General features: G+C 39.5%; 3 protein-coding genes across 7 annotated transcripts in view; 2 read left to right on the top strand and 1 right to left on the bottom strand.

Annotated features, from left to right (window-relative positions):
* The window catches only part of scaper (S-phase cyclin A-associated protein in the ER), a 50,646-nt gene extending 44,362 nt beyond the window's left edge, over nucleotides 1-6,284 (top strand). For all 4 annotated transcript variants that reach the window (XM_078789555.1, XM_058074776.2, XM_058074778.2 and 1 more), the window contains 3 exons: nucleotides 4,792-4,983; nucleotides 5,650-5,698; nucleotides 5,926-6,284. In XM_078789555.1, coding sequence (XP_078645681.1) covers nucleotides 4,792-4,983; nucleotides 5,650-5,698; nucleotides 5,926-6,023 — 339 coding nt within the window. In that variant the 3' untranslated portion in view covers nucleotides 6,024-6,284. The remainder of the gene's footprint in view (nucleotides 1-4,791; nucleotides 4,984-5,649; nucleotides 5,699-5,925) is intronic.
* A 793-nt stretch (nucleotides 6,285-7,077) lies between these two features.
* On the bottom strand, nucleotides 7,078-10,795 carry isl2a (ISL LIM homeobox 2a). Of its 2 annotated transcripts, none has more exons than XM_058075858.2 (6): nucleotides 10,684-10,795; nucleotides 10,197-10,386; nucleotides 9,778-10,037; nucleotides 9,225-9,511; nucleotides 8,801-8,968; nucleotides 7,078-7,573 (listed from the first exon to the last, which is right to left on the bottom strand). In XM_058075858.2, exons 1-6 carry the CDS (start codon nucleotides 10,739-10,741, stop codon nucleotides 7,457-7,459), a joined length of 1,080 nt encoding a protein of 359 aa, XP_057931841.1. In that variant the 5' UTR covers nucleotides 10,742-10,795; the 3' UTR covers nucleotides 7,078-7,456. The 2 variants fall into 2 exon arrangements, with proteins under 2 accessions (XP_057931841.1, XP_078649922.1); XM_078793796.1 differs by having other exon boundaries at nucleotides 7,078-7,504; nucleotides 10,684-10,771.
* A 1,039-nt stretch (nucleotides 10,796-11,834) lies between these two features.
* The window catches only part of etfa (electron transfer flavoprotein subunit alpha), a 6,048-nt gene continuing 1,890 nt past the window's right edge, over nucleotides 11,835-15,992 (top strand). Inside the window, exons 1-9 of the mRNA XM_058076222.2 lie at nucleotides 11,835-11,984; nucleotides 12,678-12,827; nucleotides 12,938-13,019; nucleotides 13,107-13,189; nucleotides 13,497-13,596; nucleotides 13,659-13,769; nucleotides 14,029-14,130; nucleotides 14,261-14,329; nucleotides 14,411-14,493. Coding sequence (XP_057932205.2) covers nucleotides 11,946-11,984; nucleotides 12,678-12,827; nucleotides 12,938-13,019; nucleotides 13,107-13,189; nucleotides 13,497-13,596; nucleotides 13,659-13,769; nucleotides 14,029-14,130; nucleotides 14,261-14,329; nucleotides 14,411-14,493 — 819 coding nt within the window. The 5' untranslated portion in view covers nucleotides 11,835-11,945. The remainder of the gene's footprint in view (nucleotides 11,985-12,677; nucleotides 12,828-12,937; nucleotides 13,020-13,106; nucleotides 13,190-13,496; nucleotides 13,597-13,658; nucleotides 13,770-14,028; nucleotides 14,131-14,260; nucleotides 14,330-14,410; nucleotides 14,494-15,992) is intronic.

Raw genomic sequence — 15,992 nt, 5'->3', positions numbered from 1 at the left:
CAAAAAGCCAATGCAGGAGCAACATATGTACGCTTGTGTGCTTTGCCTTGCTGGTGGGGGCCACTGAGCCATGTAGCCATATGTTTTATTGTAAGGTGGGTCTGTGCAGGTCTTTGCACAGTAAAGCAGGGCAAAAACAACTTATTAGGTACCTGACATGCAACACTACTTCCTCTTGTCCTATACAGACAAATGCACTTGTAATCACCCCGTCTTTTAATGCAGTGATTCATTTGTGAATCATCCGCTGTGAGGATCTGTTGAATCTTTGAACTGGCGGAACTGTAATTGGGAGCTGTTGACATGTTAACCCACCTGCTTGTTTTGGATATGAATCTTAAGAAAACACTGTTTCTTCCAAGTGCATGTGGAAAATGACCACACACGTCACATCAACACAAAGGGTTAATGTAAGTAGCATTTCTAGGATTTATGAATAAGATGACATTGTTTACCTCTACACTGGCTGTATCGCCCGGCCTGCGTATGCTTCCAAGAGGGTTTTGTAAATCCTAGCAAGTGTCTCATGGGCAACATCCCGCACATCTCCCCAGCTGAAGCTTATCTGCAGGGGTCAGCCCTCGTCTTCCCATTCTCTCAGAGGGCGTTTCCTCTGCCCTCCAGGCCCCAGCATGAGCTTTAGGTCTGTAATTCCTGCTAACCTGATGTTGAAACACTCCCTTCAGCGGCCCATTACTGCCTAGACAAGCAAACCCTTGCTGCTCGCGGGGGTAAGTGCAGCTCGTGCAGACCGTGGGGAGCCAACGGCAGGGAATGTTACACTCTGTATCACCCAGCAGAGTAAACAGAGGCAGCCAAAAGCAGACAGACACTCTCTCCGCTGACTGGCAGGAGAGCACCTGATTGTTAGCTCTGTCTGTGATTTACACCCGGCTTCAAGAGTGAATGCCGGTCCAACTCGAGTTGAAGTGAACCTTAGGACATTTTAATCCTTGCCAACTTTTTGAAAGCGGAGGTTACATATGCCTTTAACACTATCGTCAGACATTCCACAGTGGGATTATCAGCAGGGAGATCTGAGATGGGAGGACAGCATCAGCTTCTTGTGATAAATAAGAGTTATTCACTTTATTGAATAAATACATGCATCTATGGGATTTTATTAGACGGCTGACAGTTATCCTCAAGTCAAGTTGAAGTGTCTACGTCTGTGTTGGTGGAATTCACTTGTCCAAAGGCAGTTTACATAGCAGCCGGCACGTGTCTGGTTAAACAGTTGTAAACAGTTATTTGGCCAACTTGGCTTTGTTTGTTGTCTTATCAGTATTACACTATACCTTACACACACGGCCCTGGTTCCTGTGAAGCTGTTAGGCTGTCCAGACACATTAGTGAATGATGATTGTCTCTTCCTTTTTTATGACAGCTTACATTGCTAATTAGATTGCAGTGAGGAACTAAAAGCACTGTTTTTAAGATATACCCTCACTGGCCTCAACATTAGGTACAGCTACTACATAATCCAACTTTAGACAGTTTTTGCTTCCATACTTCCATACTATGTTTCCCCCTGTCAGGAGTTTATTTGTGTTCCAGACCATTAACTTTAACACACTTTGTTGTCATTGTGGACAGCGAGGAAGTTATGTCATAGAAGCGTCATAAAATGCAGCACTGTTTGAAAACGCCAGGTCTCAGAGCTTAAGAAAAAACAGAAGAGCTAAGACGTTTTGTTTTTCCATGCTCAGCGTTCCGTGCGGGCCAGATGGCTAGGTTCTGTTTTTTATGATGTCAGGAGGCTTCACTCTTGGACTCAATAGGAGAGTATATCACCACAGTTTAGATTTTAAGTGGAAGCCAATTCAGGGGATGGAGGTGTTGAAATTTAGTTGACTTTTTTTATTTTATTTTTTTTTTACCTCTGCTTTTAACCTGTTCTTATCTCAGTGTATTGTTTTAAGTCATTCTTTATCAACTCTTTATGTTATTACATTATTATACTGGACTATTATTACATTATTATACTGGACCAGTGCTATTTATAAGACAGTGGAATGTTCCTGAAAATCAACATAATTGTGTTCCAAAATCAAACTGTCACCATCATAAAACTTAAGCTTAAGGCCAATTATGCTTTTCCACTTTTCTGACCTATACATTTAGTTAGAATGCTGTATTCTTGTGTTAAATGATGCCAAAGTTTCAAATAATAAAGTTTGCACATTTGGAAGTGAGCTCGGTCAAAATGCTCGGTTTCAAAGGGCGTGATAAAACTGCCCCTTCGTGATGTCACAGAGGGGCAGACTCCTTATATGGTTCATAATTAGGAAGCACTTTGGCCGTGTGACCAATCACAGCGGATGGGTCGAAAAATATATAGTAGTAGAAAAATAGGTCCCCTTTAAGGCCATTGAGTATCGAGCGTCAGTCTTGCACTTTTGCTGTTGGACTGCCTCTAATGTTGCTGCCAGTTTGTCTTTGGCCGGAATTCCAATATGCAATTTAGGAGTGAGTGAAAAGTATCACAAATAGACCAAAGCTACACACATTGAAAATAAGCAGTGCCACTTCTGAAAACACCTTCAGTTTTTTTTTTTTTATTTCCATTAGTGGATGAATTTAAGCAGTGAGTCGCACATTCCTGCGTGAAAACCACTTATTGCTCCAGAACTTGTTTGGCTTCTTGTCGTTCCATGTGTGCTCATGGTGCACTTTCCTGCCCTGTTTCCATTGAATAACATGCATTTCCTTTTTCAAAAATTCTGAAGGTTCCCCCAAAAATAAATAAAAAAATTTAAGCGCACCACTTTTTGACACCTTTCCATGGCAGTATGATACCCAAAAGGTGGCACTAGACCCACATAAACATACTGCATCTTCTCTCAAACTAAAGTTTTCTGCTAATAAAAAAAGGACAAACTGAAAAATGACAGCGTGGCTGTGATAATCATCGCCAGTTCAGTGTTTACTGTTCCATACAGTACTGCCTGGTGGAACTGATCATTTTGACATAAACAAGACTCCTCCCAGGTTTACTACTACAACTGTCTTATAAAATGAAGTATCAGCTGTCTTGTTGGTCATGAATACCTGATCGTCACATCTAAACTTATTGCACCGTCTTGGTGTGTGTGTGTGGGGGGGGGGCTTCTGTAAACAAGCGGCGATAACAGAGAGGCTGTTCTGTGTCTCTTTGAATGCATCCGCACAGGACAGGCCCTGAGAAGCTTCACCTAGAGCTGATAAAAGTGATGAATTATCGCTTTGTTTATGCCTCAACTCATACTGGGAGCGTACTATCAAAGAAAAAGAGTAGTTGAGTGTATTTTTAGAATCTGAGGGAATTTATAGCACTGTGACCCCCTTTGCTTTTCATTGGCCCCTATTGTAAAGTGACACAGCATTTTGTTCCTCCGGCTTGGATTTACCCTACTGTACTCAAGTGTAGTGTAGTGTAGTTTGAGGCATACTATATTAGAATTGCCAGGCGTCACAAGCTCACACGCCATTCCGAGTCGTGGTGTCAAAACAACTACACGCAGCAACGCAATAGGCAGAAAACCAGACAAGACATTACAAACATGTTATGCAGATTACTACACTGGAACTGTGGCCTTTGGCTTAACTTTTGCCTTTGTGCCTTCATATTTGTGTCTGCTTGCGAACTGCTAGCACTCCGTGTAGCCCCTGCCTCCACAAAGAGGCTTAACAGTTGAACTTAACAGTTCACTCTCTCTTGTGTTAATTTCATATTGAGCCAATGCACACAGACACGTGCAGAGTGAACCCTCTTGTCATCCAGCCTGTGTACCACAGAAAGATGGAGTGGATGCGCATGCACTTATGTCAATTTATCATTGAGGGCTCATAATTACCTGTTTTTTTAATCATTTGATTCATTAATATATCCATTATCGTGACAGGCCTACGTCCAAGTCTTCCACTTGATAACATGGAATATTTAGTACACAGAAAGATGCTACACAGAATTTGTTTTTACTTTTGTGAAATAAGCAGAACAGTGCCTGTAATATGGCGAGTTAAACAGTAGCCTACCAGAAGAGTCATTCATTGTCGTCCTCTTCTTCCTGGGATAAAGTGGTCTTCTCCACCATCACAAATGAACCTCATAATTTTTTTCATCACACACTTTGTCAGTCTCTCTCTGTCTCTCTCTCTCATCGTCGCTCTTCGTCACTGTCCCGAGCTGTTTAGCTTGCTCTAAAGCTGTTGATGGTGGATGGTTGGCGGACTGAGTCCGAACAGAAGCATTAGTAATTCTACACGTATAATCAAACCTTCTTAAGATGTGTCAGAGATCTCTGCATTGCACTTGAAAATGTGATATTAGCTTCCACTTCACTCGTCCACGTCACTACTTCCTAAAGCTGCACGCTAAGCATGGTTAATGTAGTTTTTACACAGTAGATGCGGTTTTAATACCACTGGACAAGGTGGGGTGATTGACAGGTTGTGATGGAAAAGCAGCATGTCAGCGGAGGGGATCATTGAATCATCTGCTCATTTCTTCAAGTTCCTCTATCGAGCCCCCTCCCTCTCCAAAGATTGCTCTGTGGGGTCAACCTGTGTACAAAGGTAAAGTGTGAGGACATTTCCCCTTCTCGGGCTCTCAGTAGTTCTTGCAAAGGAAGAGCAAACCTTGTCATTTTTGTGTTTCATAACCTGTAATTGTGCAAGTGGGAGACTAAAGCCCACCTTCACATCGCCCCCTAATGACTGTTTGCATGTTGTTTTAGTGGCAGATTGGTGATTTACAAGTTGCAGCAGTGTTGACCGAGGTGCCCTCCCATGTGTATGTGTGTGTTCCAGGTGATAGTGCAGTCTGGACGTCAGCCCAGTGTGCTGCAGAAACTGTGTCAGTTGCCATTCCAGTATTTCAGCCACCCACGCCTCATCCGCGTGCTCTTTCCCTCGCTCATCTCAGCGTGCTACAACAACGCTCCCAACAAGGTCATCCTGCAGCAAGAGATGAGTTGCGTGCTGCTGGCCACCTTCATCCAGGTAGAAAACAACTCATAACCTTGAACACCAATCCAAACACCATAAACCAAATAAATGAGAGGGTCTGCATCCTGTATGATTTACAACACTTCACATGAGCTCTGGTCAATGTGTAACTGGCAGGTTTGCTTCTTTTTTCTTTTTTTTAACAAAGACGAATGGCTTCCTTGGCTGCCACTGGTTCAACTCCGAGTAAACATCTAGTCTCCTTTATCTTCCTCTGACAACAACTCGGCCAAGCAGCACTGTTTGCATAGCGATTAGCCTCCATTGACAGGGAGACAAGCTATTGTCATTTCTTTCAAACAAAGTCATAATGCATGTCGTCTTGCCCCCACTGGCTGCCCTCATTGTTGAGCTAACCCCCAGGAGCATTCCTTCTTCAAGAGGGAATCCCTGGTGCTGGGAATACACCAAAAGTATTGGGACAGCAGACTGTTACATCTACACAGTGAAGGAAGTGAAAATCTGACCTCTTATTTTACAGCGATAACACTGCTGGGACATTTATGAGATGACAGATGTTGGATCTCAGAGAGGCTGGATCACAATATTCTCTTTGATCGGCTTCTTACGTACAAAGCTCCTCCTAACGTGTCTTTATGGAACTTGGTTTATGCACAATATGTTATTTATTAACTTCTGTTTTTTTGCTTTAATTTACAGGATTGCGCTGGAAGTGAGAAAGATTCTGACACTAAAACAAAGCAAAGCAGTAAGTCTAATTTTTTAATTGCTTTTGATTATATTTTCTATTTATAGCCGATTTGTATTTGATTATATTTATTTTTACTTATTTCCTAATTTCATATTTGTAGGTATTTTACATACTTTGGCTTGTATTTTTAATTGTAGTATACACTCAGGTTTAGTCAGCTGAAGCTGTCTCCTGCATGCACACACACAAAGTGTATTATACTGTATCTCCCAATTCCCTTGCAGCACTCCAGCAGCTGGATTACTGCGAGTTGCCCAACCGCTTCCCGAGAGACCAGTGGGACTCTGCTCTGCAGTTTTTCCTCAAGAAGCAGGACGAGTGATGGCACCTTAATAAAACTGGCCTGACATTATTTGCTGTATTAAACTCTTATTCCATTCAAAAATATTATAATGTTAAAGGCTTATTCCAAGTTGGTGCACCTGCCAGGAAAGCAGTCTATGAGCAATTTGCACAAATGACTAAGTTTGTATATTAGAGCGCAACGAGACGGTTGTTTCTGTTCTGGAAACGTTAATTTATTACGTAATTTGTATTGGTCACTCGTGTGTTTTTGTAGCTGCCATATTTATCATTCTTTGTATAGTTGATCATATTACAATTTACAGTTAACATACACACTAAAATATTTGGTAGTACATTTTCTATTGATATAAATGTACTGTACATAATAAACGTTTTTTGTTCTTGCCAGCTTTTATTGTCACTTTTTTGTACCATTGTATATTTGTAATTTGGTTTATTTCATGTTATTTGTTTTGGATGTCATTTTAATTTAAATACCACTGTGTTCTATTTAAATACAGTGCAGCTGTGTATGGATGTCTTCATCGTTCTTCATTTAAAAGTACTGCAATTTTGACATCTCTCAAGTTCCAGCTTTATAATGAAAATGTATTGCTACTTTTAGTTGCATTGCAGGCAGCGCTGTTAATACTAAGGTGAGCTTAACAGGCTTGGGTCCTTCAATGAGTCTCCATTTCCTCCACTGATTAAAAAAAGTGGATCCTCCCCAACAAATTGTTGAGGTGTCGTGTGTCAGGTCCGGCTTGACCCGCTTGCTCGCTCTTTGTCCAGCGGCTATTTGCTGTCCAGCATTCCTACTGGAAGGAAAATAAACTCAGGACACGGCAGGATGCACCCGCTGGCGGGAAGGAGTGCTCCTTCACACACATGCGCACATACACCCCTAAACGTATCTCTGTGCGGCCTTGGCAGTTGATGCCAGATCCGATAAGCGACTGCTTTTTGCCTCCCCTCCATATATGTCTAGACTTGTAGACATTTATAAATAATATACACATAATATATAATTTTACAAAAGTTGAAGTCAACATGTTTTTTAATGTCTATTCAGACATGCGCGTTCCCTTTTCGTGGATCTTTATTTGATAAAAGGACCACTTTCCATGCATTTATGAATGGATTCTATAGCCGTCATTTTATTGGTAAGGTTGGCGTGTGTGTCCTTATAATAAATAATATAATAGCAGTAATAAGTTATTTTCCAGGGTCGTGTGTCTGCTTACATTTAAAAGAGTCGATAGTAACGTCATGCACATCCACGCAGTGTTGCCTTCTTCCATTTGAAGATGATTTAACGTCCTTATATTCGAATCCTCACAATGTCCACTTCAGAGCAAAAAAAAAAGTAGGAATCGCTCAGTATTCTTCCTCCGTAGTGTAAATCCATCATCATCATCGTCGTGTGTTGATTGTGTCTTGAGTGGTATTATTTGGCGCCACGTGACCTCATCACGTGTCCACTGGACTTGGAACCATGCTGTTTGGTGTGTCCGGTAACTGCGACGATAGAGAAGTGACGTCACTGGCGGAAGAGTTCCCCAAAGATCCCGATTCCGAAAAAGACATCTAAAGGGAACATACAGGAAATTTTTTCCCACATAAATAATATCAAAGGTGATACATTCGTTAACATTTCTGAAGTGAATCTACTAAATAGATGTCATTTGACTACATGGCAATGTAAATGTATAACCACCATTTTTTAATCATTTCTCTTCAATGAAACCAATGCAAATCATCACATTATGTGTTATATTTAAAATTATACCAACGAGGGACTAAAACTTAATTTTATTAGCACAATATGTGAGTAATTCCTTAATAGTAAATACCATGAAACCCCTTGTTTAACCCCAGTTGAATTTACCTCAAACTCAAACGTGGTGGTGGATAATGGTAAAATAAACGAGTACATATCTACATACATTGCCTATATTTTCTCTCATGCAGCTACGTAGGGAACAGTCAGAATATTATTAGAAATAGAAATGTTTCTAATATTTTGTCAATTATAGCCAAATAAAGTATGAGAAATATTACAAACACCTTCTAGTATGATGTTGTTACGCATATGCTATGTATATGTTAAAAAATGTATGAATGTTATTAGATTGTGCATAATTATTACAGTAGAAATAAGAGGGTTGGGGTTGATGAAGATGAAATAAGGTAACATTAAAATGAAATAATTGTCATTTCAAACTCCAGATTTCGAATATTTGTGTACTTTAGCAGTACAAGTCAACACAAGTTACAGTACAGTAAGGTTCACAAATATTTGGACAGTGAATTTAATCAAGGACACAAAATAATTAGAATTTTTGCAATCCTGAATGAACTTTTTTAAATGTAAATGTTACATTAGTTGAACTTTATTACATTTGTAGTGTAATAATTGTGCTTATCAATCACCTCGAGTTTAAGCAACATTTGATTGACACTGCCAGATAGTTATATTATATCTCTTATCTTCCTATATGCTACTAGAATTGCACTGTAATTCAAAATATTAGAAGCATTTATATTTGTAATTGCAGTATGTTTATTATTGTGGTTGTAGTGGTGTACTCATACACAGAGGGGTTGCTAATATTTTGGCTGTACATAACATTAAAACAACTCTCAGTATAGTCAACTATAACCAAAATAATAAATGAAATCATTATCATAATTATGTGACAGTGTAATTCAAAACTGAGTAATATTATTTTGAGGAAAATGTATTTATTTTTCAAGCATTTCTTGGATCTCCTTAGACTATGTTTTGCATTATCTTCTAATATTGATGCTTACCAATTGTTGGAAGACAGGCTGGTCTAGGTCACTCTGCAGGGCAAAGTCGCTCAGGGTCTTCCAGGGTGGTTGGTAAGTTTGCACCTCCACCGGGTTGCCCTGCACGGTGGTATCATGCCGGATGGGACTACCGGCAACTAAAGGTGTCCCTGTGAGGCCCTGGAGGTTCTATATAGAACGTAAAAAAACATGCATTATCAAGATATTGTGTACATTATTATAATACTTTTTTTAATATTATGTCTTTTATATGCGAGGATCATTATTTACATGACGATAATTGCTGTTAGAGTGTATGAATTAATATTTTGTTCAATATTTTCCAGTCCACATTTCGTTGAAACAAAAGCAAAATGAAGCCACCATTTTGTTGAATTGAAAATTGTCCATTTGTAAATAAACTTAAAAGTTATTTTCAACTCACAGTCTTGTCGTTGTGCTGCTGCTGCTGCAGCTGCTTCATCAGAATGGACTTCTTCTTGTCTTTACAGCGTTTGTTCTGGAACCAGACCCGGATCACCCTGGGGCTGAGGCCAGTCATCTCCACCAGCTGCTCCTTCATCAGAGCGTCGGGCCTCGGGTTGGCGTTGTAGCACGTCCGTAAGGTGTGGAGCTGCTTCTCATTGAGAACCGTTCGGACCCGGGTGGTCTTCTCTGTTTGCTTGTGGATGTGGTTCCGGTGATGGGGTGGATGCCGAACTGAGACGGGGTCTGAGGGACCAAACAATGAAATGACATGGTAGCCCAAATATGTTATATTTATCTATTCATATAAAATAGATCCCTCACCACAATGAAGTTCAGTTTTATTTATATGAGCTGTTATAGCCAAGTTGCAAACGCACGTTATTTACACTATCAGTGAAAATTATAAACACTAAAATATATTATGTAATTTCCAATCAACAATTAAATAAGCTTTAAAAAATAGATACATCGTTAATTTGGATATTATTAATAATAATAACAATGTGTACCTGAGATGTGCAGAGGTCTGGGGTGGAGGCTCCCCGGACTGAGTGGACTCCCTGCGGAGCTCCTGTCCAGCAACAAGGCATGATCGGCCCGACACAACAGCTCGTCTTCCCGCACCGTGAACTCATCACCGGGCAGGAGGTGTCGGCTGCACACGGAGCACCGGAAACACTCCATGTGATACACACTTTCCTTGGCTCTCATCACCAGATCGCTGCTACAGAAGCCCGTGTTGCATTTTGCACATTTTATACCAAATAACCTTAAAAAAAGGAGAGAGAACAGCCAACATCTGCATTAGTTTTACGCTTTTTAGGCAGACTTCCGATGCCATAAAAACAGGCAAAGTTTTGCCAAAGAAATGTATTATTTATGAGAATGTCATCACTTAAGAAGATGCATAAATGACGTCACGTCCTACCTTGTGTAATCTCTTTTACAGTAAGTCTTTCCGTCCCGGACGAAGCAAGTGCAGGTCTCGTCGAGGTACTGGCTGCACTCTGCACACTTGAGGCAGGCTGCATGCCACTCCAGGTCCGGGGACACCCTCATGATGTACTGGTCGTGTATCTGACTTCCACAGCCCACGCACATTGCAATTCCTGATTTCTCTGCATGAGTTTGAAAGGTGATATATTCATTAATAGCATGCACTGTGCTCTCTTTCAATGTCCATCGCCCTTAGAGGAAATGTGGCATGAAGGCTGCGCAATTATCCCAATGAATTATGTGGTTAAACAGTGCCAAAATAAAGTGTTACATGACGCACTTTAGCCAGGCACTTTTCTTTGCAGATTCTTTATTACAGGTGAGTTTTCAGGTTATTTAGCAAAGACAAAAAATACAAAATAAAAATCAGACACGGTCAAATTCAGGGCACAAATAATATAATAAAATGTAGGCCTTACTTTTGGAATGATCCCCCATATCATCCAAGAAAGAGGCATCAAGGAGGAAATCCACCATGCAGGAGAAAGGCAGGGAGGAGAGCGTCTTGTCCCCTGGCTGGATGCTTCAACTTGTGTGAGAGGAGGGGACAAAACAAAGCTTACCCCAACCAGTGACGTATGCAAACCTTGGACCTCTCTGGGTCCACATACACACACACACATACACACACACACACACACACACACACACAGAGGGTGTCACTAAGTACACCCCCCACATCTCCATGCTCTGTTGTGATGAGAACTTTGTTTTTTTCCAACATTTACAGCTTATCACCATTTTATTTTCTACTAAGTCATTTTTCTGTTATTCATTGCATCCCATACGCCACCAACGTATTTTTGTATTCATGTTTTGCTGATATTAGATTTTAAATCCATCTAAAGCAGTCCAAAATTCGTCTAAAATATTTAATCTGTTTTTTTTATTTTATAGATTATATTGTAATGTTTTATTACATCAGTTTTACAAAGAAATATAACAATATTGTGGAGTAAGAGCATTTTGGAAGAAATGTTTCTAACTTTAGGTTTTTTCTGCTCTACAGAGCCCCCTACTGGAGAAAATATATAGTCACCCCAATAAAAAATATATATGTATAATTTTAAAATTCATCATAAAAATACAACCCAAAAATATATAATTTCTTATAATTACTGTTATACTACGACTTCTACTTTACCCATCTAATTCTGCTAAAGCAGCCAAAATATGACAGCTCTCCACAATAATAATGTACCATGCCTAAAATTAACACTTTCTTGACAGTGTCAATCATAACGTTCCTAATTTCAATTACAACTAGTATTTTAATTATACGATTATTTTAATATATATTTTTATGCATTTAAGTTACATGAGGATAAGTGGTATAGAAAAATGTATGAATGGATTATAATTAATATTGGCAATATAATTGTAATTCGTGTAATAAATAAAGTATTCTATTAATACAAGTTGATAGATACGAACTTGTTTGTAGTTCAATGCAACAAAAGTTATATTTTAGTTGTTTAAAATGATGTGGGGGAGATTACGTCTTCACAGTCTTGCATGTATTCAACTGTAGTCTGACACACAGAATGTCTTATTACACAATGATGGTTCTCGCGGTAATGCTTGTATCTCGCGAGAATCACGCCAATGACGCAGGCTGACCTTTGCCTCAGACTTCTCTGTCACTGCAGCATTGTAGCGCATCCACACCGAGGAGTCCACCATGAACAGAGTTTTTGCTAAAAGTAACGTGGCACGCTTGGTAAGAGCTTGACTTTAATCATGAAGAAAGAGGTTTAGATATTGTTTAATTTACTGTCAGTGGAGTAACATTGTAAGCGCCAGTTAGCTAACGTGTTTTCTTGCAGCAAGTGCTAGCAGTGCAGGCTAATTTCTTCAAAACAATTTACTTCTTATCATTTCTGTGGAGCAGAGTTGGTTGAAGTTAAATACATCAAAGTGTAGAACAACAATGTAAAGTATACATATCACAGTTCTTGTTTGATGCTAAGCAGAGTTAGCATAGCTCGCGCAGTGGTTATGAAACTTCGGAGTTGTAAAAATTTCAATGATATAAGTAGACTGGTGTTATTGTTCTTAAAACTAATTGATGTAATACCACATGGCACTTTAAATTACCTATAATACAGCAAATATATGAACGCATTTGATAGTCAACATTGTGTAAGTGGACGTTCTGTTATCGGCTAGTAATGTCTAGCTCAGTCCAGCTGGAGCTGGTGTTATCTTGAAGGTGACAGAAGCACACTGTGTTATTTCACAAATACATGCCATTGGAATTGTGATTTATATACTACATTATTTCTCTTTTATTCCTCATGAATGTATTTAACATCTGCATAGTTTCAACAAGGCTATACACGCAGCACACCCAACATTACGTACAGTTACACAATCTTCAGATTCAATAAAGGGCTGTTTTTTTCTCCAACAGGGTGTCGTCCTGCAAAGGTTTCAGAGCACTTTGGTGGTTGCAGAGCACAACAACGAGAAGTTGACGCCAATTACTTTGAATGCCATTACTGCTGCAAGTAAACTTGGTGGAGAAGTGTCTTGTCTGGTTGCAGGAACAAATTGTGCAAAGGTGTGGAAACTTATATCCACTTTCATTTGGCTGTAGAGATATTATCACGTCTGTTAGAACACCCAGCTTACACTTGAACTATGCACTGAACTGTAATTGTCCTATTCTAGGTTGTAGAGGAAATCAGTAAAGTCAATGGTGTGAAGAAAGTATTGGTGGTTCAGAATGATTCTTACAAAGGAGCTCTGCCAGGTATATAGGCAGTCAACATGTCAACAATCATCTATTGAAATTGCATTTGGGACATTTACTTAAATGCTGCCTTTTCTTGTTGTGCAGAGGAGTTGACGCCACTCATCTTGGCAACGCAGAAGCAGTTCAGCTTCACTCACATCTGTGCTGGTGCATCCGCTTTTGGAAAGGTAACGCTGTGATAACAACAGGTCATGGCACACTTATTGGGCTTTACTTCAGAATTTATACTTCTTACATTTCAAGCCTTGACTTGAAAAATACACGTTTATTAAAGCATATACAGTATAGCTTAGTCAATTGTCAAAATAAAATTGAACATAAGAACATGGGTGGAAAATCTTTGCCCTCATGAAACCGTTATTGACTGTAGAAGCATATTATAAGTAGCACTTGAACATGTTTAACAAATTGTATGACCTCTCTCCTGTATATAAATTGCACACTTCTTCACCTGAACTGCATTATGTTCCACAGAACCTGCTGCCAAGAGTGGCCGCCAAGTTAGATGTGGCTCCAATCTCGGATATCATCGAGATCAAGTCTCCAGATACTTTTGTCAGAGCCATCTATGCTGGTAATTAAAAAAAATAATAATCCACTATTGTTCCTATGACTAATGGTGTTTGGTGTAAACAGGAAACGCTCTCAGCACCGTGAAGTGTAATGAACCAGTGAAGGTGTTCACCGTTAGAGGAACATCCTTTGAAGCAGCCTCGACCGAGGGAGGAAGTGCTGCAACAGAAAACGGTAAAGGATCGGTGGGGTTTTATATCATGTGGTATTTAATGGGCACTGTTTACCATGCATATTCAAGAGGTGTGTTACCATATTTAGATGTATGGTATAAGCTAGGCTAAATATCAGGTAACTTCACTATAACGCAGTGCACTGCATCCACAGCAATGAACATATTGTTCCATTTAACACAGACTTGTATTTAAGCTCAGTGCAGGTGTACCTAATGTTATGGCCAGTGTTTCATCTCTGATGTTCCTCTGACTTATAGTGACTGCTAGCTCTGCAGTGGGAGTTTCAGAGTGGGTGGAACAGAACCTGACCAAGAGTGACCGTCCAGAGTTGACCAGTGCCAAGGTTGTCGTGTCTGGAGGTGGGATGTTTGACTTACAAAATATACTTTGGTCACTGTTATATTTATTGTACTGTAACCAGGTCATTTATTTCTTTGTGTTTGTCTTACCACATTGTCCAATGTATTAATTTTTACTCAACGTTTCCAGGAAGAGGCTTAAAGAGTGGCGATAACTTCAAACTGCTGTATGACCTTGCAGACAAAATGAATGCTGCAGGTTAGAATCTCTTTCTGTTTCATTGCCTCTTTTGGGTTTAAATGCATCTTTTTTTAACTGGTACAATGTGTTGTTGTGTAGTTGGGGCCTCTAGAGCTGCAGTAGATGCTGGCTACGTCCCCAATGATATGCAAGTTGGACAAACAGGCAAGATTGTAGCACCGGTAAGTTGACACAGATGGACATTTCATTACTTACACTGAGCGTGTAAGCTTTGGATATGATACTGATCGGTCAAAACCGATATTGAACAAAACAAATCATCAAGGCATTAATTTACTTCTTAATGCGTGTGGGGTATAGTTTTAACCACAATGTACCTGTAGGAGAAGCTAGGCATAATTTCGCCAAGTTCGAGGTGCTCAGTGAAGCGGTTAAACTAGGGACCACCGATCAATTGGCTGATTTCCTGAAAAATCACATGATCGGTATATGCTGATAAATGCCTTCCACCGGCAATCAGAAAAGGCAGTCACCTGTGGCTAGTACTATTACAGCCCCACTCTTTGGTGTGTTGTACATTGCATCCGGAAAGTATTCACAGCGCTTCACTTTTTCTACATTTTGTCATGTTACAGCCTCATTCCAAACTGAATTAAATTAATCTCTTACCTCAAAATTCTACACAAAATATGAAATATGTGAAAAAAGGTTTTTTTGACATGTTTTGAATTTATTAAAAATAGAAAACCAAAAAATCACATTTACATAAGTATTCACAGCCTTTGCTTAATACTTTGTTGATTCACCTTTGGCAGCAATTACAGCCTCAAGTCTTTTTGAATATGATCCCACAAGTTTAGCACACCTATCTTTAGGCAGTTTTGCCCATTCTTCTTTGCAATAAGTCTCAAGCTCCATCAGGTTGGATGGGAGACGTCTGTGCACAGCCATTTTCAGATCTCTCCAGAGATGTTCGATCGGATTCAAGTCTGGACTCTGGCTGGGCCACTCCAGGACATTCACGGAGTGGTTCTGAAGCCAATCTTTTGAGATCTTGGCTGTATGCCACATTGTCATAGTGGAGTATTTTGTGTAGAATTTTGAGGTAAGATATTAAATTAATACAATTTGGAATGAGGCTGTAACATGACAAAATGTGGAAAAAGTGAAGCGCTGTGAATACTTTCCGGATGCACTGTATCAGTACGTATGTCCACATCATTTGTGTTGATGTCAGCGGACTTGCATTTAAAGACACCAATATGTCCCATTATTGTACTTTTTGGTGAACATGGTCATACATCTGGTCACTTGCTCATCAAAGTTAACACGTTTATAAATAGATAATTATTTTCTGTTTATGCTTTTGTGACAGTTAAAAGGCTAAAAGAGACAAGAATCACGTCATTAAAGTTAAATGTTGATTAGTTTGTACATTTTAATTTTAACAATGTCTAACTTTTTACACTTGTATGTTAAGAATGTTATAATATGACTTCAAATATTGCCTGAGAGTTTTATTTCCAATTAAAAACCAGAACCAGACTTAGCAGTTCCATTGAAGTTGCAGGTCATTATTATTGGTCCTGTCGCTAAATGTTAATTATCAATTAGGTAATTGTGTAACAGGAGCCTGGAGATGAATATCCACACATCAAGTATTTGACTGAATTTTTAAGTGTAATCAAGCACACTTAGTGTCCCTTCATCCACGTAGACT

Source organism: Doryrhamphus excisus, linkage group LG1, assembly GCF_037039965.1.
Source record: "Doryrhamphus excisus strain RoL-2023G ecotype Guam linkage group LG1, RoL_Dexc_Guam_v1.1, whole genome shotgun sequence".
Taxonomy (NCBI): domain Eukaryota; kingdom Metazoa; phylum Chordata; class Actinopteri; order Syngnathiformes; family Syngnathidae; genus Doryrhamphus; species Doryrhamphus excisus.
The sequence above is the reverse complement of the archived record's forward strand: the minus strand, read 5'-3'. Positions and strand labels throughout refer to the sequence as shown.

Bases quoted from the DNA above. Each gene is read 5' to 3' on its own strand.
- isl2a (XM_058075858.2), bottom strand. From the start codon at position 10,741: ATGGTGGATTTCCTCCTTGATGCCTCTTTCTTGGATGATATGGGGGAT. The intron at 9,512-9,777 runs GTACACATTGTT...TTGGTCCCTCAG, and splicing joins CAGACCTCTGCACATCTCAG to ACCCCGTCTCAGTTCGGCAT. The intron at 7,574-8,800 runs GTAAGCATCAAT...TGTTCCCTTTAG, and splicing joins AGCCTGTCTTCCAACAATTG to ATGTCTTTTTCGGAATCGGG.